Here is a 23,616-nt window from a genome sequence, read left to right as displayed (position 1 = left end):
CTTCACAGAAAATTTTCCCACCAGTGTACAAAATGTGCTCTTTGCAGAGGGATGGATACAGAAATCCCTGCATCACCTCTCTCATTATCTTTTATAACTCAGTTACTCACTTCAGAATTGACTTCATGGTATACATCCCATGTACATAACTTTCATCACAGGGCACTCCTAAATCTCTCTCTTTGAAGTTGTTAATATCCACAAATTTTACAGAACTCGTACTGCTCGTGCAGTAGCCCTCTAACACATTTACAGAGGATTTTAAGCATAATAGGAGATGATGCTCACACCTGATTATAAGGGTCTTACTGACATTTGAAGCTCTACTGTGATTAGCCATTATTAAAACGTCTGTTTATCATCAGGCACGAGAAATGTGAATATAAAGCACCAGCAATGATTGTAATTAGTGGTACAGAAGTGCATTGTCTGCACTTACCTTTACCTGAGCTGCAATGGCCCTCGTTAGGGAGCTAGTACGCACCTATATATGTAATAACAGTTATATAAAAGTATGTGTGTGTGTGTAAATATGCATAGTTATATGTATACAGTTATATACATACGAATATATATGTATATTTAAGTTGAGGGTATGAGGGACGTGACTTTTTCTAGACTCATTAAATAAACCTCTGGTCCTGTGCTGCCATGAGCCCTGCCAGCTGCAGAGATTTGTCTTACAGAACAATTTCTAACAGAAATAAATGGGTCCTTGTTTTGCTTGAGAGGTACTAAATTACATTTGCCATTTACCTAACTGCATTAAAAGACCGAGTACGAGTGTGCACAGCACATGCCGCGCAGCAGCGACTTTGTGGTCTTCGGGGATTGATATCAAAAAAGATGTAGTGCTTCATAAAGTGCCTGTGGATCAGAGGGGAATAAGTGAGCGTTGGCTGCTTATCTGGCTCCTTGGTACCAGTGTGGGCCTCAGAGATAGGTGGTATCTTTGCAGCTACATCTGAATCTATTGTGGGGAGGAAAATACACCGCGTGTGTTCATCGTTCTCGAAATGTATGAAATAGAAAGAAGAGTTAGCTGATTACCATCAGTCACAGATTTAAGGCACTAATACTGTACCTCTTATAAACGAGTTTGACCAGCTGATCTCTGCCGAGGAGGGGAAGCTCTGCCTTTTGGAGGCTTTGCAGGTGGTATTCGCTCTGGAATTGTATGATGGACACCGACAGGAACTTGCTCCCAGGCGCCGATCGAACGCATCCGTTACAGACCAGCTGGTCAGAATTGGTACTGCAATGAAAATCCCGTTTTTCAGAGTTACTTGTTTGCATAATATGATGAATATGTTAACATGAATATGTTGTGAAGCAGCATCAGGCAGAGTTATTTGTCGGAAGATGACCTGCCTTTCAGAATTACAGGAGGCAATAGAAAGATGAAAATTCTGGTATTTGCTGTCTTCTGAGCTTGCTCAGCTAGTGGTGTCAGCTTAACAGTTATGCCTTTGCTATGAAGATTGTATGAAAACAGTATAAGCAAAATGTCTAATTTCTCACTAAAGAATGTCAGCACATGAAGAAATACCTATTTCTGATGAACTACTAAGACATGTTTATAGTACTTGTTCATGGTAGGGCACTGTGATGCCATTGGATATTTTAGTCCAAAATATAAACTGTATTTCATTCATTTTTGTCACAATCACTAATCTATTCCTTTAAATACTTAGTTATCAGTGTTTTTACCATTCATGACCAATCAAGTTGCCATTCTGCTTTATGTGACAATCATGCATTATACTGGATTAAAAATAACAAAACAAAACAAACAAAAAAAAACTGAAATGGCCAGGCTAGTTACATTTCTTCACATCTGATGGAAAGCACCTACTTATATATTTTATACCTATATTTTCCTGCTCTCAGTGAATTTACTGAGATTGGCAGAGTTTTTGGTGACTTGATGTCAGCCCCCATCATCACCAGCAAATACAGCGGGAGCCTGTCCTTTTCAGTATCCCCTGCCACTCTGTTGAATAACATTTATTTCTTCCTCTAGAACAGAGCTCATCTAAAAACAGTTTAAATGCCAATTTTGTACAAGAGAGGAAAAAAAACCTGAAAAATTGAGATCCCATTCATATTACTTGGCTCTTCCATTCTGAAGAGAGTGAAAGACTATATATATATATTTACAGAAATAACTCATACTATAGCTACAGATCATTCTTTCCAATTAATGTAATTATAAAATTAAAATCATTTCTCAGAAAGGAACCTCTGTCTTGAAAATTAGACTCGAAAAGCAGGTTTCCAGTGTTCTAATACATTCACTTAGTTCTGCAATGCAATTTTAGAAGAAAAATTGGAATTTACACTTTTAAGGTTTTACTTCCTGTTAATGTTGTTATGGAGAAAAACTCATTAACTAGAGTATTTGTGAACTAAAGGAATAACAAATAAAAGCAAAGTAGTTTCTTGGATTTTATTCATAAGACTATTTTTAAGTATTTTGTTGAAATGCTTTTTGCTTATTTCTTTTCCCTGTAGTGAAATGGGTTATGAGGATGAAATTTATTGCAATTACTCCTTGAAAAAAATACAAGTGCAGAGGTCTTCAGCGTAGTTTTGTTTACTTGAACTGTTTCTCTAAGGAGTAACTCTATTAGAAATACTGTGTATTAAAACATTTATAGTTAGCATAAATGTCTAAACTGCTTCCAAGATGAAAATTTGAACTATTTTGTGTTCTGTACATCCAATTCACATGATACTGTTTTTCTTGAACTTATTGCAATGTTAATGCCATGCTAATTTTAATATTTGGTTTTACAAGGGGACTCTTGCTTCTGAAATATATAGTGTAGTATGTCACGCATGACATTGAAGTCTTGGAACTTATCAGAGATATGACTACCAAAGTTGGAAAAAAAATATTCAAACCTCCAAAATCAGTACACATTCAATTATTAGGATATAACAGGATTCTCATGAAAACCTCTCAAGGTCAGTGAGAAATTTGTCATGTACAATGAGGGTAGGATGAAACATAATGAATTTTCCTGCCTCTGAAACATGATAATGCGCTACAAATTTCCCCAGATCACTCGTTGTTATTAGCCATGCATAGAAAATGATGTGTCCCAGGCAATGATGAATCCAGACCCTTATTTCTTGCCTGCTTTCAGCCTGCACTGACTTCTCCCCATTTCAGTGATACTATTGGTTTTAGGCAACCTTTCCAAAGCCCATGTGCTCTTCAGATAAAAGTGAGGATTAAGTTAGATACATATTTTGCATCATTTCAATGCATGCATAGTCCATTGTCCAGTGGATGAGTTTTATGTTACTGATTTGAAGTATGTACCCATTTTCATGCTTTCCCATGAATTAATTTGTTTCGTCTGCAGTTCACAACAGGTTTTCAAATTTTGAAATTTTGCTAATCACATTTTTCCCCTTGTCTTGTTTTTTTTCCAGCTCTCGTAAATGTGAAACTTTGGGCTATTGATCGGCAATGTTTTCAAACAATAATGATGAGGACAGGCCTCATCAAGCATACTGAGTATATGGAATTTTTAAAAAGGTATGACACTTGTTTACTTTATAAGAAATACAGTGAAATTGCCGTCCTCATCTTTGACTTTTTGTGAATGCAGTATTTGATTTATGTTCTTTTCATCTCTTTTTATTTGCTGTTTAACCATCTGTAAGCAGTATCCTTCAGCCAAAGGGAGGGCGATCACCAAGAGGAGTTGTGCTGCTCTTTAGTTTCATTCCCATTGCAAGTCATTCATTTGCAGAGTCACGCAGCCTTCTTGTAAAAGAAAAAGCATTGCTATGAGTCATTCAAAGCTTACATTATTACAGAAAATACCCATCAAAATAAAAACCTCTCCAGGGAAACATCTGTTTTGCAAAATGTTGTAGAAGCAAGTCCATTCAAAGTGTATTTTTGTACTTCCAGAGGCAAAAGGCAAGTTTCTAGTGAAGAAAAAGCCACAGGTTTCTGTAAAATACGGGTTAGATGAGTAGCAAGAAAGGCATAAAGTCTTTCACTCCTTAAATTTGGCCTCAGTCTCACGAGTGTCATTCAGTTAGTGCCGCCATCCCAAACTATGACAAATCCTCCTTACCAAAGCAATGGCTAATATCCCAATAATTCAGGTCTGCCATAGCAGTGAAGAACTGGCTATGCTTCATGTCAGCAAAGTAATAGCAAATAGGAGCATAACATCACCGAATCCTAGAGAAAAAAATTGCCCAAGTCAGTGATGTTGAAAGTAATCCCATTGTAATCTCATCGTTACTAAGTCATTACTGCAGTGGGTTTGTCCCAGATCAAAACGTTCCCGGCTGAATCATTTCCCTTCTGAGCTGAGGACCTCTCTGTGCAGAAGTGATGAGGGGTAACATACCAGAGAGGTGATTTCTTGTGCTGGTGGATGGGGACAGGCACAAAACCCTTCCGATTTGGGCTCCTTTTCCCCTACCCCTCTCCAGCAGTAGGCTGTGCTTGATTTCTCTCTTTTCTATTTTGGATTCAGCTAATTTTCAACACAGGGAAACATTTTAAAACTGATTGTGTAATTTCCAAAATAAGCTTCTTAATTTTTCCCAAACAGAGTTTTTCAGAGAAATTTGCTCTTCTAAGACCTAGAAGATTTTACAGTTTGCAAACTGAGTAATGATGCAGCCCTTGTAAAGGAATGTTTTTAACACTAATTCCATGCAGCTATGTCAAATGACAGATAACAAGTCTACCTAGCACGGGCACACGATTTTTAGCTTTATTTACTTATTTATTTAGCTTATTTACTTCTGTTTGTGAACTTTTAATGTATTTTCAAACATAAGACTTACAAAAATAGAAGAACATGCACAGTACGTTCACTCGGGCTTTCAATAACATAAACTCTAGGAGCAGCATGTATTCATTCAACCTAAAATTAGTTTTTCGTCAGTTACCACTGGAGGAAAAGGGAGGTAGTAAAAATAACATATAGATGCTAAAGAAACCCATGTGACACTTCTAGCTGGGAGTCACATAACCGGGCTGTCCTGCAGGGACCCGGGAGGGTGACCACAGTCACAGACCACAGATCTGCAGGCAAGGCTTCACAGATGATTTAAAAATAATAAAATGTTAGTAATAATAACAATGAAGTAATGAAGCTAAAATAATTGGCCAGGCAGCATGGCCTCTGATGAGGACAAGATGTTGCCCTAGAGAGGACCTGGAGCTCCATGGAGATGTTCTGCTGCTCAGAGATTACATGCAAGTGCAGTCATCAAAGTCTAGCTTTTTCCAGGTGTCCGTTTGTGGTTATTCACAAGCAAGCTCATGAGAGAAAACAAAACCTGTTGCTGTGTTGAAAGCATTTATAAAATCATGAATTAAAATGTTAACAAGCATTGGCCTTTTTTGTGTGCCGGTGAATGAAACCAAAAAATGAATATAAGATCAGTTCTGGGGGTTAGAGCCTCTGGCTCTCTTCCAAAGCAGAAGCTATGCACATATTAAGCTCTTAAGCTTTGAGCTTTAATAGAGATTTTCTAGAAGATGGTCAAGATTAATTTGGATGCAGGTTGCACAGAGCCTGCCCAGCTTTAATTTTAAAGCAAACAGTGTGAGTAAGAAACACAAGAGTTTTCTCACTGTATCAGAGCTTCTTGGTCACAGCCAACAACACAGTGTGTTGAGAGCATATTAATGCTCATTAGAAAGACTAAAAGCAAGTATTTTTTCTTTAAATCTTGCTGTTTCAGTTTTGGAAAATATTTTTCATGTGCGACAAGTGCAGCATGGGGCAGACAGTTGCATGGAGGTCATTATCAAATGATATTGTCTAGTTTTGCTCTGTGCATCAACAGCTATCTCAAGCTCAACATAAATCAATTTTTTTATTTCAATGAGGTATTAACTGCTCATTTTTAAGTATGCTCCCCTTCTCAGTGTTGAAGGAAAAAAAATACACTAAATCTTGAAAACAAGGAGTATGTCAATTGTTGACCTTATTTGTTATATTTTTCCTTTCCAATATTAATAAGTGAATGAAAATGCTCATTAAGAAATTTAACAGAACAGAAACAAAGATGTAAGTGAAACCTGTTCACAAAAATGTCAGTCAGGTTAGAAAGCATTATTCTTTGCTCTCAATGCTCTAAAAAAGTTGCCCTTTATGATCTTTTCTTAGTCACAATAATGTAACCGTCATTCTCTTTAATAGAATGTTTTTACCTATGAACAAAATACAGTAGAAATGCAACTTTTGGGGTGAAATAAGAGCATTCATATCTTCTCATTCATCTTGCTGACAATAGGTGCAGTCTGAGCCCAGGTGTCACCAGGGCTCCACATAGTCATTGTACAAAATATTAGCTCGTTGGTCGGTATTTGTGGTCTTGCTGTGTTTTTCCTTAGAAGGAGCATACTGTTGAAATGAGTCAGCTATTATGTTCCTAATGTCACCCTTTTACCTCCAGAGAATGTGTACTAGTCCTTTCTTCTGAATGCTGTAGGAAGCCCATAAAAAGTACATTTCCGAGTTAAAAAATCCCAGTAAAGATACTGTGCCAGAAGGCTGTCTTCTTGATTGCTCCAAGGAGTAGTAGTACATAGTTCTCATGGTCTTATAAAAGTCAAGATGACTCTTTTAATTTATATAAATCAACTGCAATACACTGAAGCTAGGAGCAACTGAACATCTCTGTGTTCATAGTATTTATGAGGAACCAGTCTCTGTTTCCCTTTCTGTTGCTTATAAAGTCAATGGATGATCCTTGAAAGTGATCAGAAGATGGCCAAATTCCATAGCAGCACCTGCTTCAAATAAGGAATGGAAAATCCAGGCTATTTTTTGATCCCTGTGTATATGCTGAATACCAAATCGTAGCACTGATATCCTTTGAAGCACAGCTATGGCTCATTATGTAGCTAAATCAATGCTAGATTCAGCTAGTTCAAAGTGCAGCTAATGTGCAGGTAATGGTGAAGAGTTAAAATATAAATATAATCTAAAAACCTTCTGTAGAGTTAGTAACTCCTTATGGATGGAAATGCTGAACATTTAATCTTTAATCTTTACCCAACTTAGTGCTTACTGTATATTATTGAATATATCTGTCCTTATACAAGCAAGAAAAAGCATTGTCCTGCAATGCAGGTTACAGCTATGCTAAATCAACCGTACATCTCACTGAAATGTTCATTCATGCAAGGTTACAATGATTTTCTTCTCAAGCCTGTAATGAAAATAATTCCATTTAAGCAAGATAAGAATATTTCAGTTACGGAAACAACAATTTATAAAATAAATTTGTTTAGGAAATAAGATGGGGAAAAGATTTTCACTGTAGCAGGTGTAATCATTTCCTGCTAAATCATAAAAGTTTTAAGGAGGGGCACAAATATCCACTCTTCAAAAAGGCCAGAATGCCTAGTAAGAGTAAATTATGTATTTTTTATGACTTTCTAAATTTTCCATAAAAAAATGCCTCATGTTCCGTTCCACCATGTAAACTCTGATTCATCCAAGACCCTGGAACAGATCAGGAGAACAAGTGATGAATACTCTGTGTAGCCTCAGAGGAAGGATCTAACTTTAGAAGCGGAAACTTAAAGGAAGTTAAGTGCATACACACGCACAACCTTGAATCTTATTAATAAAAACTCAGTAATGAGAAGAGAAAATCAAAGTATCTTGTTAGCCCAGGCCTTAAATTTTAACTTTACTGTAGTCCTGATGAAAAAATTCCCACTCTTCAGCTTTTAACATTTTGTTTTAGTGTTTTGGTTTGATCTCAAGTGTCGTTTACAGTTATATCCAGGGCCAAATTGGCTTAAGTAGGAAGTTTTGATCTGGCCAAGCATGGCAGAACAGAGCTGATTACGTCTAAGAAAGGGAACCTTTCTAATTTTATAGTCCTCATGGCTTATCTGCGTAGAGTATTAGGCTGGTAAATTTCATGTGTATAAACACGTAGTTAATTGTTGCAACATACTGAAATGCCAAAATTGGTCAGTGTGTGTAGAGTGATGATTTTAGAGAAGGTTTTGCATTTCATGCAAGTCATTTATCACTGAGAGGAAAGCAAATAGAAGAACATGTGAAGTTTTATTAAACGACCGTGTCTTTGACAGATTGCCTGCAGTTTCATGCAAAATGTTTCCCAAAGTGCATCTTAGGGTGAAATTATTCTGGATAGAAGTGGGAGTGAAATTAAAAGAGAGAGGAAAACAGAGGAGAAGCTTTTAAAAAAGAGAGTTGGAAATCGGTGGTGAGTTGGTGAAATATGTACATTGAGATAGTTCCAGATTACAAAATCTGAAAAATAGGCGTTGGCCTAACAAAGACAGCTTTTGTGGAGGTCTGGAACATAGATGAAGTAAACAGAGGGGATAGCAGGGAAAGAGGAAAAGGGAAGTTATTTCTAGAAGGTAAATTAATGCATGTATTCCTAATACAAAGGTTTATGGAAGAACAGATGTATGGCTTCAAACCAGAAGCCCATCTAAGACCAGTGTCCTTTCCATCCCAAGATGGTGTTCAAGGCTAAAATGGAGAGGCCCACCCCCTGGGATGGGTGTGCAGCTCAGGACTTTGAAGACCAAGCACGTCACTTTGAGTGGAGCTCACCTCCATAAGGTCTGCTAGGGTGCCCATATTTTCCAGGACAGTCCAAGGAGTATTCCTTGGAGGAACGAGCTGAATTGTTATGTCATGGCCGGGTTCCCTCTGACCTCAGAGGCAGCCCAGAAAGCAGAGTTATCCCACCTGGTGGTGCCCTGTTGCTGTCCAGGCTGACTGACACCGGTTCAGTCATGTGTTCGTGAACTGTGCTATCGAACAAGTGAAAAGTCACTGGTCACAGGAAGGCTTATGTCCAAGTTGTGATCTCCTGTATGGAGCCAGGAAGGCTGGAAACATACAGCACCTCCTGAGAGCCACTGGTGAAATGATAGGACTTGAATATCTGCTCACCTTCCTCTTCCTGTTCCATGCCCCAAACTGACCATAGTAAGATGCCCAGGAAAGAGTGAAAACAGAGTGAGGTAATTCATACGTAATTTGGCTGGTTTGCATCTGAGCTGGCTTTCTGACGCCTCTCTGTGGAAAGCTCTGAATCTTTTCTCACTTCTGAGGTCTTCATGTGACATTTTTCAGACCTCTCTTGCCTGTTAGCATAACTCAAGCGAAGTGAATCGCATGCCACCCACAATTTTACTCGCAGAGCTTTGAGCTTACTTTGCAGAGCTGTCAAGTAGTATCTTCCTTTCTTTCTTAAGATGCACTGTTTCTTGTATTGCCTTATGCTGCCTAAAACCCACAGGTCTGCTAAGAGAGGGAAGATCGAGTGGCTGATCTACATGAGAGCACAGTGGTGATTTTAGCTGGAAAATGTAAGCAGCCGGATTCTTTCTGCATCACGGGAGCAAGGGTCTGGCCTTGAAGAGAGCACCTGGAAGTGATGGGTGCTCTTTCAGAGCGGACCTCCACCTAATACGCTCTTGGCTGAGCTCTATAGCCACTCTGAGAATGCAGTGAGGGTTAAAATTGCCTTTTTTCATAAGTGTTCGATGTGAGCAAAACGATAGGCAAGAGGGACTATTCATGCAAGCAGAAAAACAACTCAAGGTTGAATTTGTTTAGTGCAGAAGTTTTAGTGGAGTTACAGGATTCCTCAGTGATCATCAAAATGAAGAATGAATTCAGCCTTGTTTGCAACAAATCAAAGAATATTCCTATATAATATGCCTTTCAGTGGTTTGTTTATTTATTTTAAGGTGAGATGGAAATACAGCTTAGCCAGTGAAGGTTGTGTTAAACTCACGATGCCATGAGGAGCTACACTGAATTATACCTGGGGTTTTAGTGGGAAAGACTAAGGTGACTTAAGAAAGTTTTCAAGAGTGAAACCTCAGTCTTCCGCATTTTTAGATAAGTATTGTGTTACAGCCAGCATTGGTGCAAAGACATTTTAGAGAGCCGGACTAGCTTTGCATTTTAGCTCGGACTTCTTACTAAAAGTAAGAGAGTACAAAAAGAGCTGCGTCCGAGGTTGTAATTCATAGGCTGCTGTGGATCGGTGTGGGGTCCTGCTCCTGGGCTGTGGGGTTTGCTGAGCCCCCGCCTGCAAAAGCCAGAGGGAGCACTGGTGGGGAACGGGATGGGATGGGATGGGATGGGACGGGACGGGACCAGATGGGATGGGATGGGACAGGATGGGATGGGATGGGACGGGACGGGATGGGTGCTGCAGCGCAGAGCATTAAACGAGCACCGCAGCCAGGGAGGACCGAGGCATCCTCCGGGATGGGAAGTGGAGAATAAATAAGATGTCAGGAAGCAAGGCAGGGAGGGCCTAAAGGTAAAAAGAAGGAAAAGGCTGTTGTATTTCCTTGGGCAGGCACAGGAAGGGTTCAGGGCTGTTTTTATGTGAGAGGCTCGGAGCAAGGGCGAGATACGCTGTGCCCACAGGAGCTCTCAGGGAGTCCTGCACACCTCCTAGGCTCATGGGGACAGACCACAGACAGACCCCCTGTGGGTTGCGTAGAATTTCAGGAGCCCCATGTTGTCCTGGTTCCAGTTAGGACAGAGTTAAGTAGCTCATAGTAGCTGGTAGGGTGCTATGTTTTGGATTAGGATGAGAAGAGCGCTGATAACATGCTGATGTTTTAATTGTTGCAGAGCAGTGCTTACACCAGGCCAAGGACTTTTCGGCTTCTTGCTCTGTCCTGCCAGCGAGCAGGCTGGGGGTGCAGCAGGAGCTGGGAGGGGACAGACCCAGGACAGCTGACCCAAACTGGCCAAAGGGGTATTCCATACCATCTGGCGTCATGCTAAACAATATATAGGGGTGGCTGGCCGGGGTGGGGGGGCCGGCTGCTCGGGAATAGGCTGGGCATCGGTCAGCGGGTGGTGAGCAATTGCATTGTGCATCACTTGTTTTCTTACACATTATTATTGTTAATACTATTATCATTATCACTATTATTATTATTATTGTTATTATTATATTCCTTATATTCCTTATATTCCTGTCTTAATAAACTGTCTTTATCTCAACTCACCGGCTTCACTTTCCCGTTTCTCTCCCCCATCCCAGAGAGGGAGGGGGGAGGGTGAGCGAACGGCTGTGTGGTGTTTAGCTGCCAGCCGGGTTAAACCACAACACATGTGAAAAAAAAAGCTGTGTTTTGGATCTGGAAATCGCACAAAATCTTGTCTGTCTGGTCTGTTTGCTTTCACCTCGTTGCTTTAAATTTGGTTTCGGCTCAGGATACTTGAGGATATCTTGAGGGAAGTTTATGTTTGCAACTGGCTGAGTGCAAGGGGTTGGTTTTCACTGTGCCACGGTGCGCAGGCAGGTGCTGGCTGAAGCAGAACTGAAACGATGTGCTGCAGAATCAGGCTGTCGATTTTCAACATGAAAAATATTCTTTCTGATCTTTCAGTGGTGAGAAAGACGGGTTAGGAGTTTTTGAAATAGTTCTGTAATGACTGCTTTTAACCTAGCCTCTGTATTCCCACGTGAATGCTATTAATGCACGTGAAGTGTCAGGGGCAGGCACTTTATTAAGTAGTGCAAGGTGAGTATTGACTAAGTATGTTTTTAATCTAAGGAAAATCTCTACTGGAGGCCAATGCACCACAAGAACAAGGGAGGAGAACTGGGTAGAAGGCAGAAGTATAATGCTCCTGTTGATTCAAAGCATGAAGAAGGTGAAGGAATAATTGCTGTTTTACTGATTTATATCGATCCATGCAGCTGCAATAACCTGACCGAGTACGTTAAGGGGACTGAAGGCAGCAGACCCCAGACCACCCTAAAGACAACATTGGCCTTGGTGTCCAGGGTATCTGAAATGTGGATTAATACAAATGAGAATAAATCTATATCTCATTTTAATGTCCTAATACTTTGCACATCAAAGGGGAACCAGGTATCGATGGTGTGTGCTATGATTCCCCTCTTGCTTCTGCTGCTGATTGACAAAACCAGAGTGTTTGTACACCAACATATCTGTGTGTTTACTCCAGCACCTGATTGTGGATTCAGCATCTGCTGCTAGGAATGCCATTAGCATGGATTGATTAGCTCCTGTGCTGTTTTGCATATGTTTACCTTCAGTCAGAGCGTTCATGCTTCAGGCTTGCTTTTTTTTTTTTTTTTTCTTCCCTGTTTCCTCAGGTGCTTGTTACAGCTTAGCTAGAGTGTAATAAAGGAAAGGGCTTTTCCCCATTACACCTGCTTCCAGCTGTGGCAGTCTTAAGGTCTGATCTGGAATTCAGCAGTAAATAATTTACTGAAGGCAGGTGACAGGCAGTTACTTTGCTCCTGATGTCCATCTGTGGGGCAACTTAGTGCTTTGCTGAAATAATGGATTGATTTCTCTTGTGGGAAACAACCTGTGACCTGGGCCAGGGGGTGCACAGCGGGCAACCACAGATGGTGAGGATTTTGAAGTGCTTGACTTTGCCGGTTCTTCATTCATTCAACTCGGAGTTTTCTAGGGGAGGTAAAATCTAATTTGCTGGTAGGCTTGTTGTGCTATATGACACACCGTCTTTATATTTCAAAGGAAAACATACCAAGATCCTGTCTCTGCTCTACCACATACACGCTTTTTTTCCCTGTAGAAGTGACTGTATCAGTAAGCAAAAAAAACTTCAAAGATGTGGTTATGGTCTCAATAGACACCAGATCATATTTTGTTTTAAATCTCCGCCTTCTTACATTAGCCTTTTAAAAGAATGGCACTGTTTTTTTAAATTATTATTATTATTATTATTATTATTATTATTTTAAATTTTAAGAACCAAAATCACTTTTTTTTTTATGGTGAATGCTGTCTTTCATTCTTTCTTTTGTCATCAGTTACTTTTTCTTCCCATGATGAGAATCATGTTTTACCTTTTAGTGCATGCAGAGTCTGATCTTGGGTGCAGATCAGTCAGCCAGAGGTAATTTACTGGCAAACCAGGTATTAGTCTGGTTTCCTGTTGATACAAGTAGGACCAGAATCTGGTCCTGTATTGTTGCAGTGGTGCTTCAGAGCCATCAGGGATGGTTACATCTGACATCCTGATTGGAGAAAGAAAACTCTTGTCAGTAATTTTGTGTCAGGTCAAAAACAATTCTATCTTGCTGTCTAACTATTAGCTGCTGTCAGGATTCGAAGGACAGAGCTCCAGAACAAACTGGACTGAGAAATTACTTAAATGTTTGTGTTTTCTGCAGCAACTAAGATATCCAGCTCTTCACAGCTTAATACAGAACATTCAATGTAACTGGAGATTTATCAAGGTGGTAGAGTTTGTTTGATGTAATTCATCCTTTCCAAATTAACATTTTGTGTTGCAATACTGTGTTTGTGGCTGTGTATACCAGGATTGTTTTCCATTGCTTGCTAAGATGTAGTAAAGAGTAGACATCTTAAGATTTGGGGTTCTGCAAATATTGAAGAAGATGAAATTACTATATTTAAGGTTATTTTATTCTGAACACATAATGTCACTTAAAATGAGACTCTGCAAAGGTAGCATGAGCTCCAGAAAGATCTGCAGCACACAGCCACAGGCTGGATAGCCTTGGGTGGCTTCACTGAGGTGTCCCTTACGCGTGAAAAGATGAGGAGGCAGCCTAGAATTACCAAGCAAGACGTGTCAGGTTGCTGTTTTGCAAATGCTATATGGTGATAATCTTTGCATCTTTGATCTGTTAACTATTTAAAATGTCCAGGTTAGTCATTCACACCCTAGTTGCGGCAGCAGAGGGCCGAACAGTGATGCTTAGCTTTAAAGACGGATGAATTGTGACGAGTTGCAAAAGGTACTACATGTTGGACATTTTTCAGAGTATAGTTTATGCTTCACATTTATGCCTTGTTTAAAAACGAGCAGTATGAACAGTAGCTGTGACTTGTAGTGGATGGATTAAATGGAGAGGTTTTGCGTAGCCATAGAGAGATGGGAATAGGCTGTCTCTGACTGTGAAAACTAAAAGATGTCCCTGATATTTGGCCAGTTTGGTTGCGTGCATCAACAAATTTTTTGAATTAGTTGGTGGGAGCTTTTTGCTCATTAACACTGATTTTAATGAATCTTGCAACAGCTCAGAGTTTCTAGAAGTGGAAGACAGTTTATGTGGGGCCAGTGTTGATTGAAAGGCGTGGTGGTCATCTTGGACAAAATACTTAAGAACTGAAATGGGATTCAGATCATAAAAGAGGATGATAGGACTGTGAGAAATGGTGGGCTTGTAGGAAGTTAACCTTGGGAATATTTTTTGACGTCTTTTACTGTGGAAACAAATCTGGATGATAAGTATAAAAGCATTGACATAATGTCATCGTATGCCTGTGAGGAATTTGACCTGGTATGAAACAACTGAAAACTAACGTAAGGTTTGGAGGGTCTGGACCAGCATCAGTGGCCAGAAACAAACCTAATGCAATGTTGGGCCAAAAAAAGTTGGAAATCCTTGGACCAACAGTCAAAAAATAGGGCAATTACATGAGCCTGCATATGGTGTGCTCTCTGCAGCTGGAAGAACTTGCCCAACTCAGATGTCCATAAAGGATAAGTTGAGAGAAGAGTCATGGGAATAATTATGGGGGTGGAAAAGATGCTTTATACTGAGGGACACAAGAAGATGAAGACATCTAGTCTAACGGAGAGAAGACAATGTAGTAAAATGTTCATGGTGTGTAGGAATCCATGCAGGGAACCTTAATAAAAGGCAAGAAAAGAGGACAGAGGTTGAGCTACGGTAACAATAAGCCTTGTGTTATAACAAAGGTAATTCTTAGATATTGAAAGAAGGTGAAAGAGATTATGATGAATTTTATTATTTATTTCAAAATTAAGTTTTTATGTTTCTCTAAAAATTGCATTCTGCTTTAAAGCAATTAGCTCAAAAATGTCCTATGTCCTGTGCTGTACCAGAAATTAGAGTACACAGTTTATTATCTGGCTTTCACGGTTTACTAATCAATTTGTAATTCACTGATACTCACTTAGAATGACTCATGCTCACTTAGAATGACTCATTGATATCAGTTTTAAAATTTAGGATTAATCCCAGAAAACTCAGTGCAAATGACCATTGCATTTTGCCAGGTTAAAGGTCTTACTCCTCAATTTGTAAAACTACTTCTATAGCTTACTGACAGTGTAGGAAATAGCAATGGAAGACACCCTTGTGTATTGATCTCTCTTTTATGGCCACAGATGTTCCTTGTTTGTCATTCTGACTGTGTGCCCACACAACACGTCACACCAGTGGTTTGACCTGGATGGATAAATCGGATAAGTATCCAGAACTACTCTCCAAAGGGGTCAAAACCCTTCAGCTCCTAAGTGATCAGTGTCAAATTATTAATAAATCAATAGGTTGGAAATCAAAGTGAAAGCAGCAACACAGCAGACTAGGGAGGTCTTTCTGTGTCTGACTGCTGTAAAGGGCTCAGAAAGGTATATTCACTTTGCTGCATGACAACAAACTTCACTTCCTTTTGCCCCTCTAATAATCAGATATTAATAGGTATCAGGGCCTATGTGAAAGGATTATTATTACTATTATTGTTATTGTTTCGAATGAATGAGTAACCTGAGCACTTCGCGACAGGAACATACAGGCAGAAGTTTAGCTTATGTATCTACTTTTCTGCTCGTCTAAGAAGAAATTTTACCTCAATGTATTTGACCACCTGTGGAAGCTCTCAGCTCATTGTCTTGTTAGAAGACATGACTAAATACATTTTTCAAATACCGTAGATTATTTTGCAGATTTTTGATTACATTGATAGTTGTGATAAAAAATTTACAATTTTACTTTGGGGGCGGGGAGGTTCAATTAATATTTAGCTCTCATTTGCCGTGAGAGGCAATGTATCTTTAGACATTCATGCTTGTGTGGGCCTGAACAGTCTTATCAACTTGCAGCCTAAAACAGTGGGCTGTAATACCCTAGATTTTCTTTGATTAGCTATTCTGCATGCAATGCGGCTTCCAGAAATCAGTGTCAATTCTTCATTATTTCTTCTTTTGTGGTTCAAAATGACAGTTAAATAGGCAGTGGACCTGTCACCTTAAATGAATCTCAGTGTTCTTCACTGACGGTGTTTTATTAACCATGCAAGTCCATGGCAGAGAAATGCTCTTACCAGTGCTTTATGTAACTATTGTGTCTGGCCAGGGACAATCATGCCTTTGGGTTATATTTGTCTGGAAATCCTTTTGCCGCTGAATTCTAGTACGTAGCATTCAAGTACGCTCCAAATAACATTTTTGGCTTCCACTGATTTTCTGTTCTCTCAGTTTGGGACTGCATAGCAAGTCATTAAAAGGACTATCCGCAAAATGGCTTCTAGTGCTGCAGAAATAACTAATCACCAAGGGAAATTACTGGTCACTTGCTGGATGCTGAGCAGTTGTTGTAAAATCGACTTCTACCTTTCTTATCCCAATAAAAGGGATAAGAGTGCATTGGAGCACTCTCCGTTTCTATGCATATCTTCAACCACCAGCCCTTCACAAAGCCTCTGTTCTGGCATGTGCCAGTAATTTTTCTCCTTGCAAAATTGTTAATCGCCTTGGGTTGGTAATTGGAAAACCAACTGAGGTCTCCAATGAAAACAAACCTGTTAGAGAATTACTAACAGGCTCCAAAGAAATCATGCTTGTATTCCTGCAAATTGAAATGTTTAAAATATGTTGAATATTTGAGAGAGAAGATAGTAAAGGAAGTGTCTTTTTTCCACACTTGGTGGGAAGTTTTGCATGCCAACAAATTTTTAGAAGGGTATCTCAGACTTTGTGTTTGAAAACTGTATATCCAAACTTTCTTATGATCCTAATGAAAAATGTGAGTTTGTCTGCAAATGCACAATGACAAACAGAACATTTTGGCTAACTATTTATTTGATGAAAAATGCAGCTTTAGGGCTGCATAATTTATTGACAGAATATTTCAGAAATAATGAAAGAAACTTCAGTGCTCTCGGTGATCAATTCCTGCATGATTAAATGAGTGGCTACAAGGATGATGGGAGAGTAGTGGATGTAATTCATTTTGAGTTTAGAAAGGCTTTGGGCACCGTTGCCTGCAGTATTGTCATTTGGAAGCTGAGGACATATGGGCTAGATGCACGATGGTTTGATGGGTTGAAATTTGGCAGGGCTGTCGGGCTCAAAGAGAGGTAATCAATGGCTTTGGTGTTCAGCTGGTGTTGGTGAAAAGCAAAGTACATTAGGGGATGATAGTGGGGCAAGTACTCCACGTCTCCACTGGCAACCCAGATGATGGGACAGTCATCTTCAGCAGATGTCCATCAAAGGATGAATTAGGGGATAGGGGCTGTTTGTGCCAAGCCAAAAAAATGTACCTTCATTTGAGAGAGACCTTGAGAAATTTGTCTATTGTGTCAAAATCAAAAGGTTTGTCCAGTGCTTGGGAAAGTTGTGTGTTTGAGGATACTCCGTGTAAAGATTTCAGGAGGAATCTCATGGGTCGGGTCTGGATTTAACAGGGAGTTGCTTATGCCAAAGAAGTTAACAACCTGATCTTTTCATCTAAAGGTTAGATACTCACAGAGACTAAATACCAGTGCAAGAGGTAGTGTTTCACATGATGACCACCATGTGTAAGAAAAATAGATCAGGCAGGATCAGCTTCATTACCATGGCAACTTCTTAATTGCTAGTGGAGAAGGCTATGCTAGGTGCTAAACAGACTTATTTTTACAATGACCTAATGGGCACTGAAGTCACAATAAACAGCAGTTACTTTTCTAATACTCTGAGCGTACTTTGAGATCATATTCAGGTTCTTTTCTATATTTCTGTGCACTCAAGGTTGTGGTTTATGTATGAGTGAGCGCTCAGCTGAAGGGTTTATGGGGGTTTTCTCCTTCCAGCAGTGATGACACCACTGCAGTTAATGGAAATGTCAAACTGGAGCTACTTCCAACCATTCTGACTTAGGAGTGTAAGGTTGCTGGGTGTTTTGCTATTCTGAGATCCAGCTCCAATGTAAAAAAACGCATGACACAATAGGAAATGTCAGTGTCTAACTGATGCACTCAAGGTCACAATGGCAACAGAGCTTCCATATACTTCATTTTTATCCTTGTATTTTTATTGTCTAAATTGAACGGCCATGATAAAACTCTTGAAACTGTAGCAGTCTGTGCAAGAAAGTGGTTTGAGGCTTCAAACTCTATATTTAGCTACCATAGGAAGATCCTTTCATCTACTCCCAGAATTTGCAGAGTGTTTTCAATGAATCTACAGGGAGGACCTTGGTGTGCAACTTCCAAAAACACATTTTGCATGAGAGAAATGCATGGCAATTTTATTATGAGACTTGTTACATTGCTTTGACAAATGTGAGTTGCCACTAACAGAGTCTGGTACGGCGTCAAGTCGTAAGCGTCAAGATATAGCCAGGAATAGTTGAGAAGCTGGAAGAGAAATGAATACATGAGTATTCAGTAAAGTTCAAACTTCACAGAGCAAATAGTAAATATTTAACGTTTGATCACTGTCTCTCACTCTGGGTCCCTTACAGCTGTTTTCTGAATTCAGGTCCATGCTTAAACCATTCCCAAACCTTCAAAATTGTGCCTCAGGCTTGAGGGAAGATACTTCTGAAGGTATTGTGATTTGGTTGGAAAGGTTCAGGCAGGGATTTCGGGGTCTGTAAGTAGTTAGCAGTTCATTAACTTGGAGTCTGCTTTCTTGGAAGTATTCTTCGAAGTTCAAATTTGCTGTGAAGTTGCTCAGTATTTAGCAACTGTCTTTGCAGTGCAAACACCCAGTGTTTTGCAGAAGGCTGTGCACTTAATGAGAACAGCCTCTCTCCTTGCTGCTCTCTCCTGGCACTGCTCGTAGTAGTACTTAATAACGTGGTAGTGGTTAAAAACCTGCTTTGGACTCTGTTATAAAAGATGCTTTAGAAACAGATTTAGAACAGATTGCCTGGTCTGAAAGATTCACAGCCTGGCTCAAAGCATTGGAAGTTAACGTGCCATGGCTGCAGAATACAGGAAAAATTGGGATAATGCTGCAGGAGTTATGCCCAGTAGAGTAATACGGTGCTTAGGTGTTGACAGTTCTTCCTTTAAGAAATAAATGGTCTTGAGATAGAAGTGACACCTTTGCCTACCAGCCACAATTGAGAAAGCAAGCTTCCTCTAATGGGGTGAGTAAAAAAACACCATGGCAGAAGTTGAAGAAAGGTGTTATTTCTTGACATTATCTAATTGACATTTATTTTCTGTAAGTCAGAAAGATCCAATACAGATTCACAAGTGGAGGCATTTTGATAACTGTTACTTAAATAACAGATCATGAAGAAGTGCTTTTTCTCTCTGCTGGAAAAGGCTGGCTGATACTTTTGAAGAGAGCCATGGTGCAAAAAAACCACATATGGTTTAGTAAGCAAACTTGCATATCAAAGGGTTTAGCTTTCATTTAATCTTTCCTTACGGATGGCTGACAATTACAACATTGCCCAGCTAGCCCAGCTGTGGATGAGAAACAGACTAATGTAAAAGTAGAAATTGATGTGCCACTTGTCCCTGAAATCTTCTTTTTTTTTTTTTTTTTCCTTATTTTTCCTTTTCTTTCCTGGGCCATTTGGTAAACCTTTGCTAAAAGTGTATTTCAACAAGAACAAAGATTTCTTCAAGAGTCTGATTAGCTGTAACTTCAATTAACTCTTAATAAACACAAAACCCTTAAGATGTGCTCATTTGAAAGATCACGTAATCATGTTTTGCTGATTAGAAATCCTTTGGGGATTAATACATGTCGGAAGTATATGTTTGTTCAAGCAAAACTGAAATAGCATTCACTGGCTCTTTGGAGCTTTGAAATACAGTGAAGTATTACTTCCTCTGCAAATTGGAACCATACATATGGGAAAATAAAGTGCATGAATTGGAATACATCCTTCTGAAGGAACGATTTTAGTCTTTTTTAATAATCTGGGTGAGACAGTTGCTGACTGCAAATAAACCATGTTGCTGGATACAAAATAAACAGTATTGAGATTAAAAATATGGACAAGGGTCTTTGAATTCATCTTGTCGCAATGCATAACTCAGGAGCACGTAATGTACGCTGAACTGTATTAGAGTTTAAAGGCCAAATTAAGTAAAGAACTGGGCATGCTTCCAAAAGAATAGCTCATTAAACTTCAGCCCTCCTTTGGGTTGTCTGTTAGGAAGCATGCAGGAAGGCCACCCTTTGATAGTCTTTGGCAAGAAATATCACATCTAATTTTGGATTTGACATTAGAAAAAGATGTTGTAGCTTCTGCTAGAGACATGAAAGCATGCTGCGCTGGAGTTGAAGCCTCAGCATAGAAAAAGCTGCTGGTTTGGTATTTGGGTGCAATTAGAGGTGTGAGTGAAATATTGTGATAATATTGCATTATATTCATGGGAAAATAACAGTGATTCATAAGGAAAATAGATCGTTTCTTTATTTAGATTGTATCTCTGTAAAGCGTTCAGTATGAAGGATGCTTTTTGTGTTAATACTAATGCAACCTGTGTGTATTTATCCATTTTTATGTCCTATATATTGCAATACTGTAGTTATTTCTCTTGTTCATGAGTTACGCCTACAGCTTGGCAAACTTGTTTGGCAGGTAAAAGAAGAAAATTGACTTCAACAAATATTTGACATACATCTTAAGTCAGGAAGAGGGCTTAGGGAGCTTCTACCTTTCGTTTTGCTTGTTCTGCTCCTTCTTTTGATACCCAGACAAACTCCCTTAGAACCACCAATGACCACTGATGGATCTAGGAGCAAAGGGAGTATGCCAGGTTTTTCTTGAATTAAATATTTCTATCTTTGAGTTTAACTGTGTTGTTCCTGACTGCCTTGGTTTTTCTTCTTCCTGATCATGTTAAAACACTAACACGGGCGTGGGATTTAGCTATTTTTCTGAGTATGTTCTTATGCTCTTTTGGTACTCACAGGTAATATTGCTTTTGGAAATACCGGTCTGATGAGCAATAGGATATCTGGCCTGTGCTGTAATTCCTGAGTTTCACCCAAAGAGCCGAGTGAAAGCAGTATAAGATGAGCAGCATGTTCTGGACACGGGTGGCAGAGTATGATAAATGGCGGTGGCTCATAAAGCTTGCCCTGCTACCTGGCCAGCCACCAGGGATATTTGCTGTATCTCTTTATGACTTACATGCTTCCAAACGTTGCATCTGTCCTCAGTGTGCTTTTCAGCTCTCTCTCCTGTAACTTGGAACAAGATGAGATTTTCATTCTTCTGTTTAAATAACCTATTGTATGACTTTGGACATTTATCTTCAGAAGCAAAAAAAAAAAATAAAAAATGTTTGTGATGTCAGGGGCATAAATCAGTAGCCTTTACAGGGTAGGAACTCACCCAAAGGGAATGCTGAGAAGGTAGTACTCGTGCCTCTGCTATTGTTTTAGCCTGAGCCCACACTATTCTGAGTATGTGAGGTATTTTTAGCTTATGATCATAGAATATTGCTTGTTTGGAAAGACAGTGCAGCATGCAGGTGTGCAGTGTCTGCCGTCTTGGATGTAGACTATCCACCATTGTACAAAAACAGTTGAAGGAGTATCAGTTCAGAAATCAAGTAGATGAAAAAGTAGTGGGTGCTGAAGTGCTGCTGCCTTGGGGGACAAAAGTGTAATGCCATAACTATTCATAGTTGCAAGAGAAACACTGTGTCGATGAGGGAGATGAGTGGCTGGAGTGGATGAGTTGGGAGATGAGTGGCTGGAAAGCTGCCTGGCCGAGAGGGACCTGGGAGTATTGGTTGATAGTCGGCTGAATATGAGCCAGCAGTGTGCCCAGGTGGCCAAGAAGGCCAGCAGCATCCTGGCCTGCATAAGAAGCAGTGTGGCCAGCAGGTCTAGGGAAGTGATTGTGCCCCTGTACTCGGCTCTGGTGAGGCCGCACCTCGAGTACTGTGTTCAGTTTTGGGCCCCTCGCTACAGGAAGGACATGGACGTGCTCGAGCGAGTCCAGAGAAGGGCGACCAAGCTGGTGAGGGGTCTGGAGAACAAGTCTTACGAGGAGCGGCTGAGGGAGCTGGGCTTGTTCAGCCTGGAGAAGAGGAGGCTCAGGGGCGACCTCATCGCTCTCTACAGTTACCTGAAAGGAGGCTGTAGAGAGGTGGGGGTTGGTCTGTTCTCCTACGTGCCTGGTGACAGGACGAGGGGGAATGGGCGAAAGTTGCGACAGGGGAGTTTTAGGTTGGATGTTAGGAAGTACTTCTTTACCGAAAGGGTTATTAAGCATTGGAACGGGCTGCCCAGGGAGGTGGTGGAGTCACCATCCCTGGAGGTCTTTAAAAGACGTTTAGATGTAGAGCTTAGCGATATGGTTTAGTGGAGTACTTAGTGTTAGGTCGGAGGTTGGACTCGATGATCTTGAGGTCTCTTCCAACCTAGAAATCTGTGATACTGTGATACTGTGTGTGATGCATGTTTGAGTATTGGTGGTTAAAGAAATCATTCGAGATAGTCTGTTGTGATGGAGGCAGTATGTTGTGATAATGTGAAAATGGAAAGGTTGTTTGTGGATTCAAATGTGAAGATGCTTTTCCAGGAAGGAAAACCCATTGGAGAGGTTAAGTTCTTGTCTTTATTGTGGTGTGCTTGAAGGCTAACAAAGACAGTGTGTTTGCAGCTCTCAAAGTACATCTTTATTCAAGTCTCTGAGTACAGTGCATATTTTTTACCTGGTAATTGTTGCATTTTGTATTTGCAAAGTACAAGAAAGATTAAGTACAAAGCCTTTAATGTGATTAGAAATAGCTGTTTAGATGTGTATCTCATTTATTATTTGTAATTGTCGAGAGACTTGGCAATCTGCCTTATACATACGAATAGTAGTTTCCCTTCAGAATCATTTAGCAAGCTGAAGTATGAAGATATAGGAAGTATTGATCTACAGATAGGCAAGTATAATTACCAGAAAATAAATTGTTACAGAAAGTAGCCATTGGCATTTATAAGAGTAGATCTCATTCAGAAGCTTTTGTTTCATGTGATGTCCTGCTGAGTAAAGCTAATTTTTTGATCGCTGAATCCCACAGATTACAGGTTTAGTAAATTGATTATTTTGCCTTCCTTGCCCCTAGTTTATGATGGCTCTTTTGTGTCACAATATGTATGAAAATATTCCCTAAGTGATGCAACAACTTTTCTAATGACTTTGCTCTTATTACTTACATGTTTAAGGCTGGGAATGCCTGGGTAGAGTTTTTTTGTTTGTTTGTTTGTTTGTTTTGGTTTACAGAAAAAAAAGGCTTTTAATGAACTATATTTTCCCCTTTGTTGATCTGTAACTGTTAAGTTCATGTTGATTTGAACAAAACAAAGAATGTGGTTCCTATCTGGGAGCTTTCAGTGAAAGTGACACAAGGGATAAATGTAGGAGTTTCAGAGTAACGTGGAGTTCTACTCTTCAGTCCTCTTTGAGCCAAAAAGTATTGATTTGTATCTAAGAGATCAAGATGAGGTTCTTTTCTCATTCTTGGGCTGACCTAAACCTGCTTCTCGCAATAATGTCATAACCATGGTGGTATCAGATACTTGGGGTGGCTGATTCTTAATCTCCCCTGGAGAAGAGACACTC

General features: G+C 39.8%; 1 protein-coding gene across 10 annotated transcripts in view; it reads left to right on the top strand.

The window, feature by feature from the left end:
* The window catches only part of PRKG1 (protein kinase cGMP-dependent 1), a 467,683-nt gene that overhangs the window by 255,952 nt on the left and 188,115 nt on the right, over nucleotides 1-23,616 (top strand). For 8 of the 10 annotated variants that reach the window (XM_083843685.1, XM_083843686.1, XM_083843683.1 and 5 more), the window contains one exon: nucleotides 3,445-3,550. The exons of 1 other annotated variant lie outside the window; for it this stretch is intronic. In XM_083843685.1, coding sequence (XP_083699811.1) covers nucleotides 3,445-3,550 — 106 coding nt within the window. Of the gene's footprint in view, nucleotides 1-3,444; nucleotides 3,551-10,861; nucleotides 10,887-23,616 lie in introns of those variants that run through there. One more of the 10 variants, XM_083843684.1, reaches the window with a different exon arrangement.

Source organism: Anser anser (assembly GCF_964211835.1).
Source record: "Anser anser genome assembly, chromosome: 7".
In the NCBI taxonomy this organism is placed as follows: domain Eukaryota; kingdom Metazoa; phylum Chordata; class Aves; order Anseriformes; family Anatidae; genus Anser; species Anser anser.
Note: the sequence above shows the minus strand (reverse complement) of the source record. Positions and strands in the feature narration are given on the sequence as shown.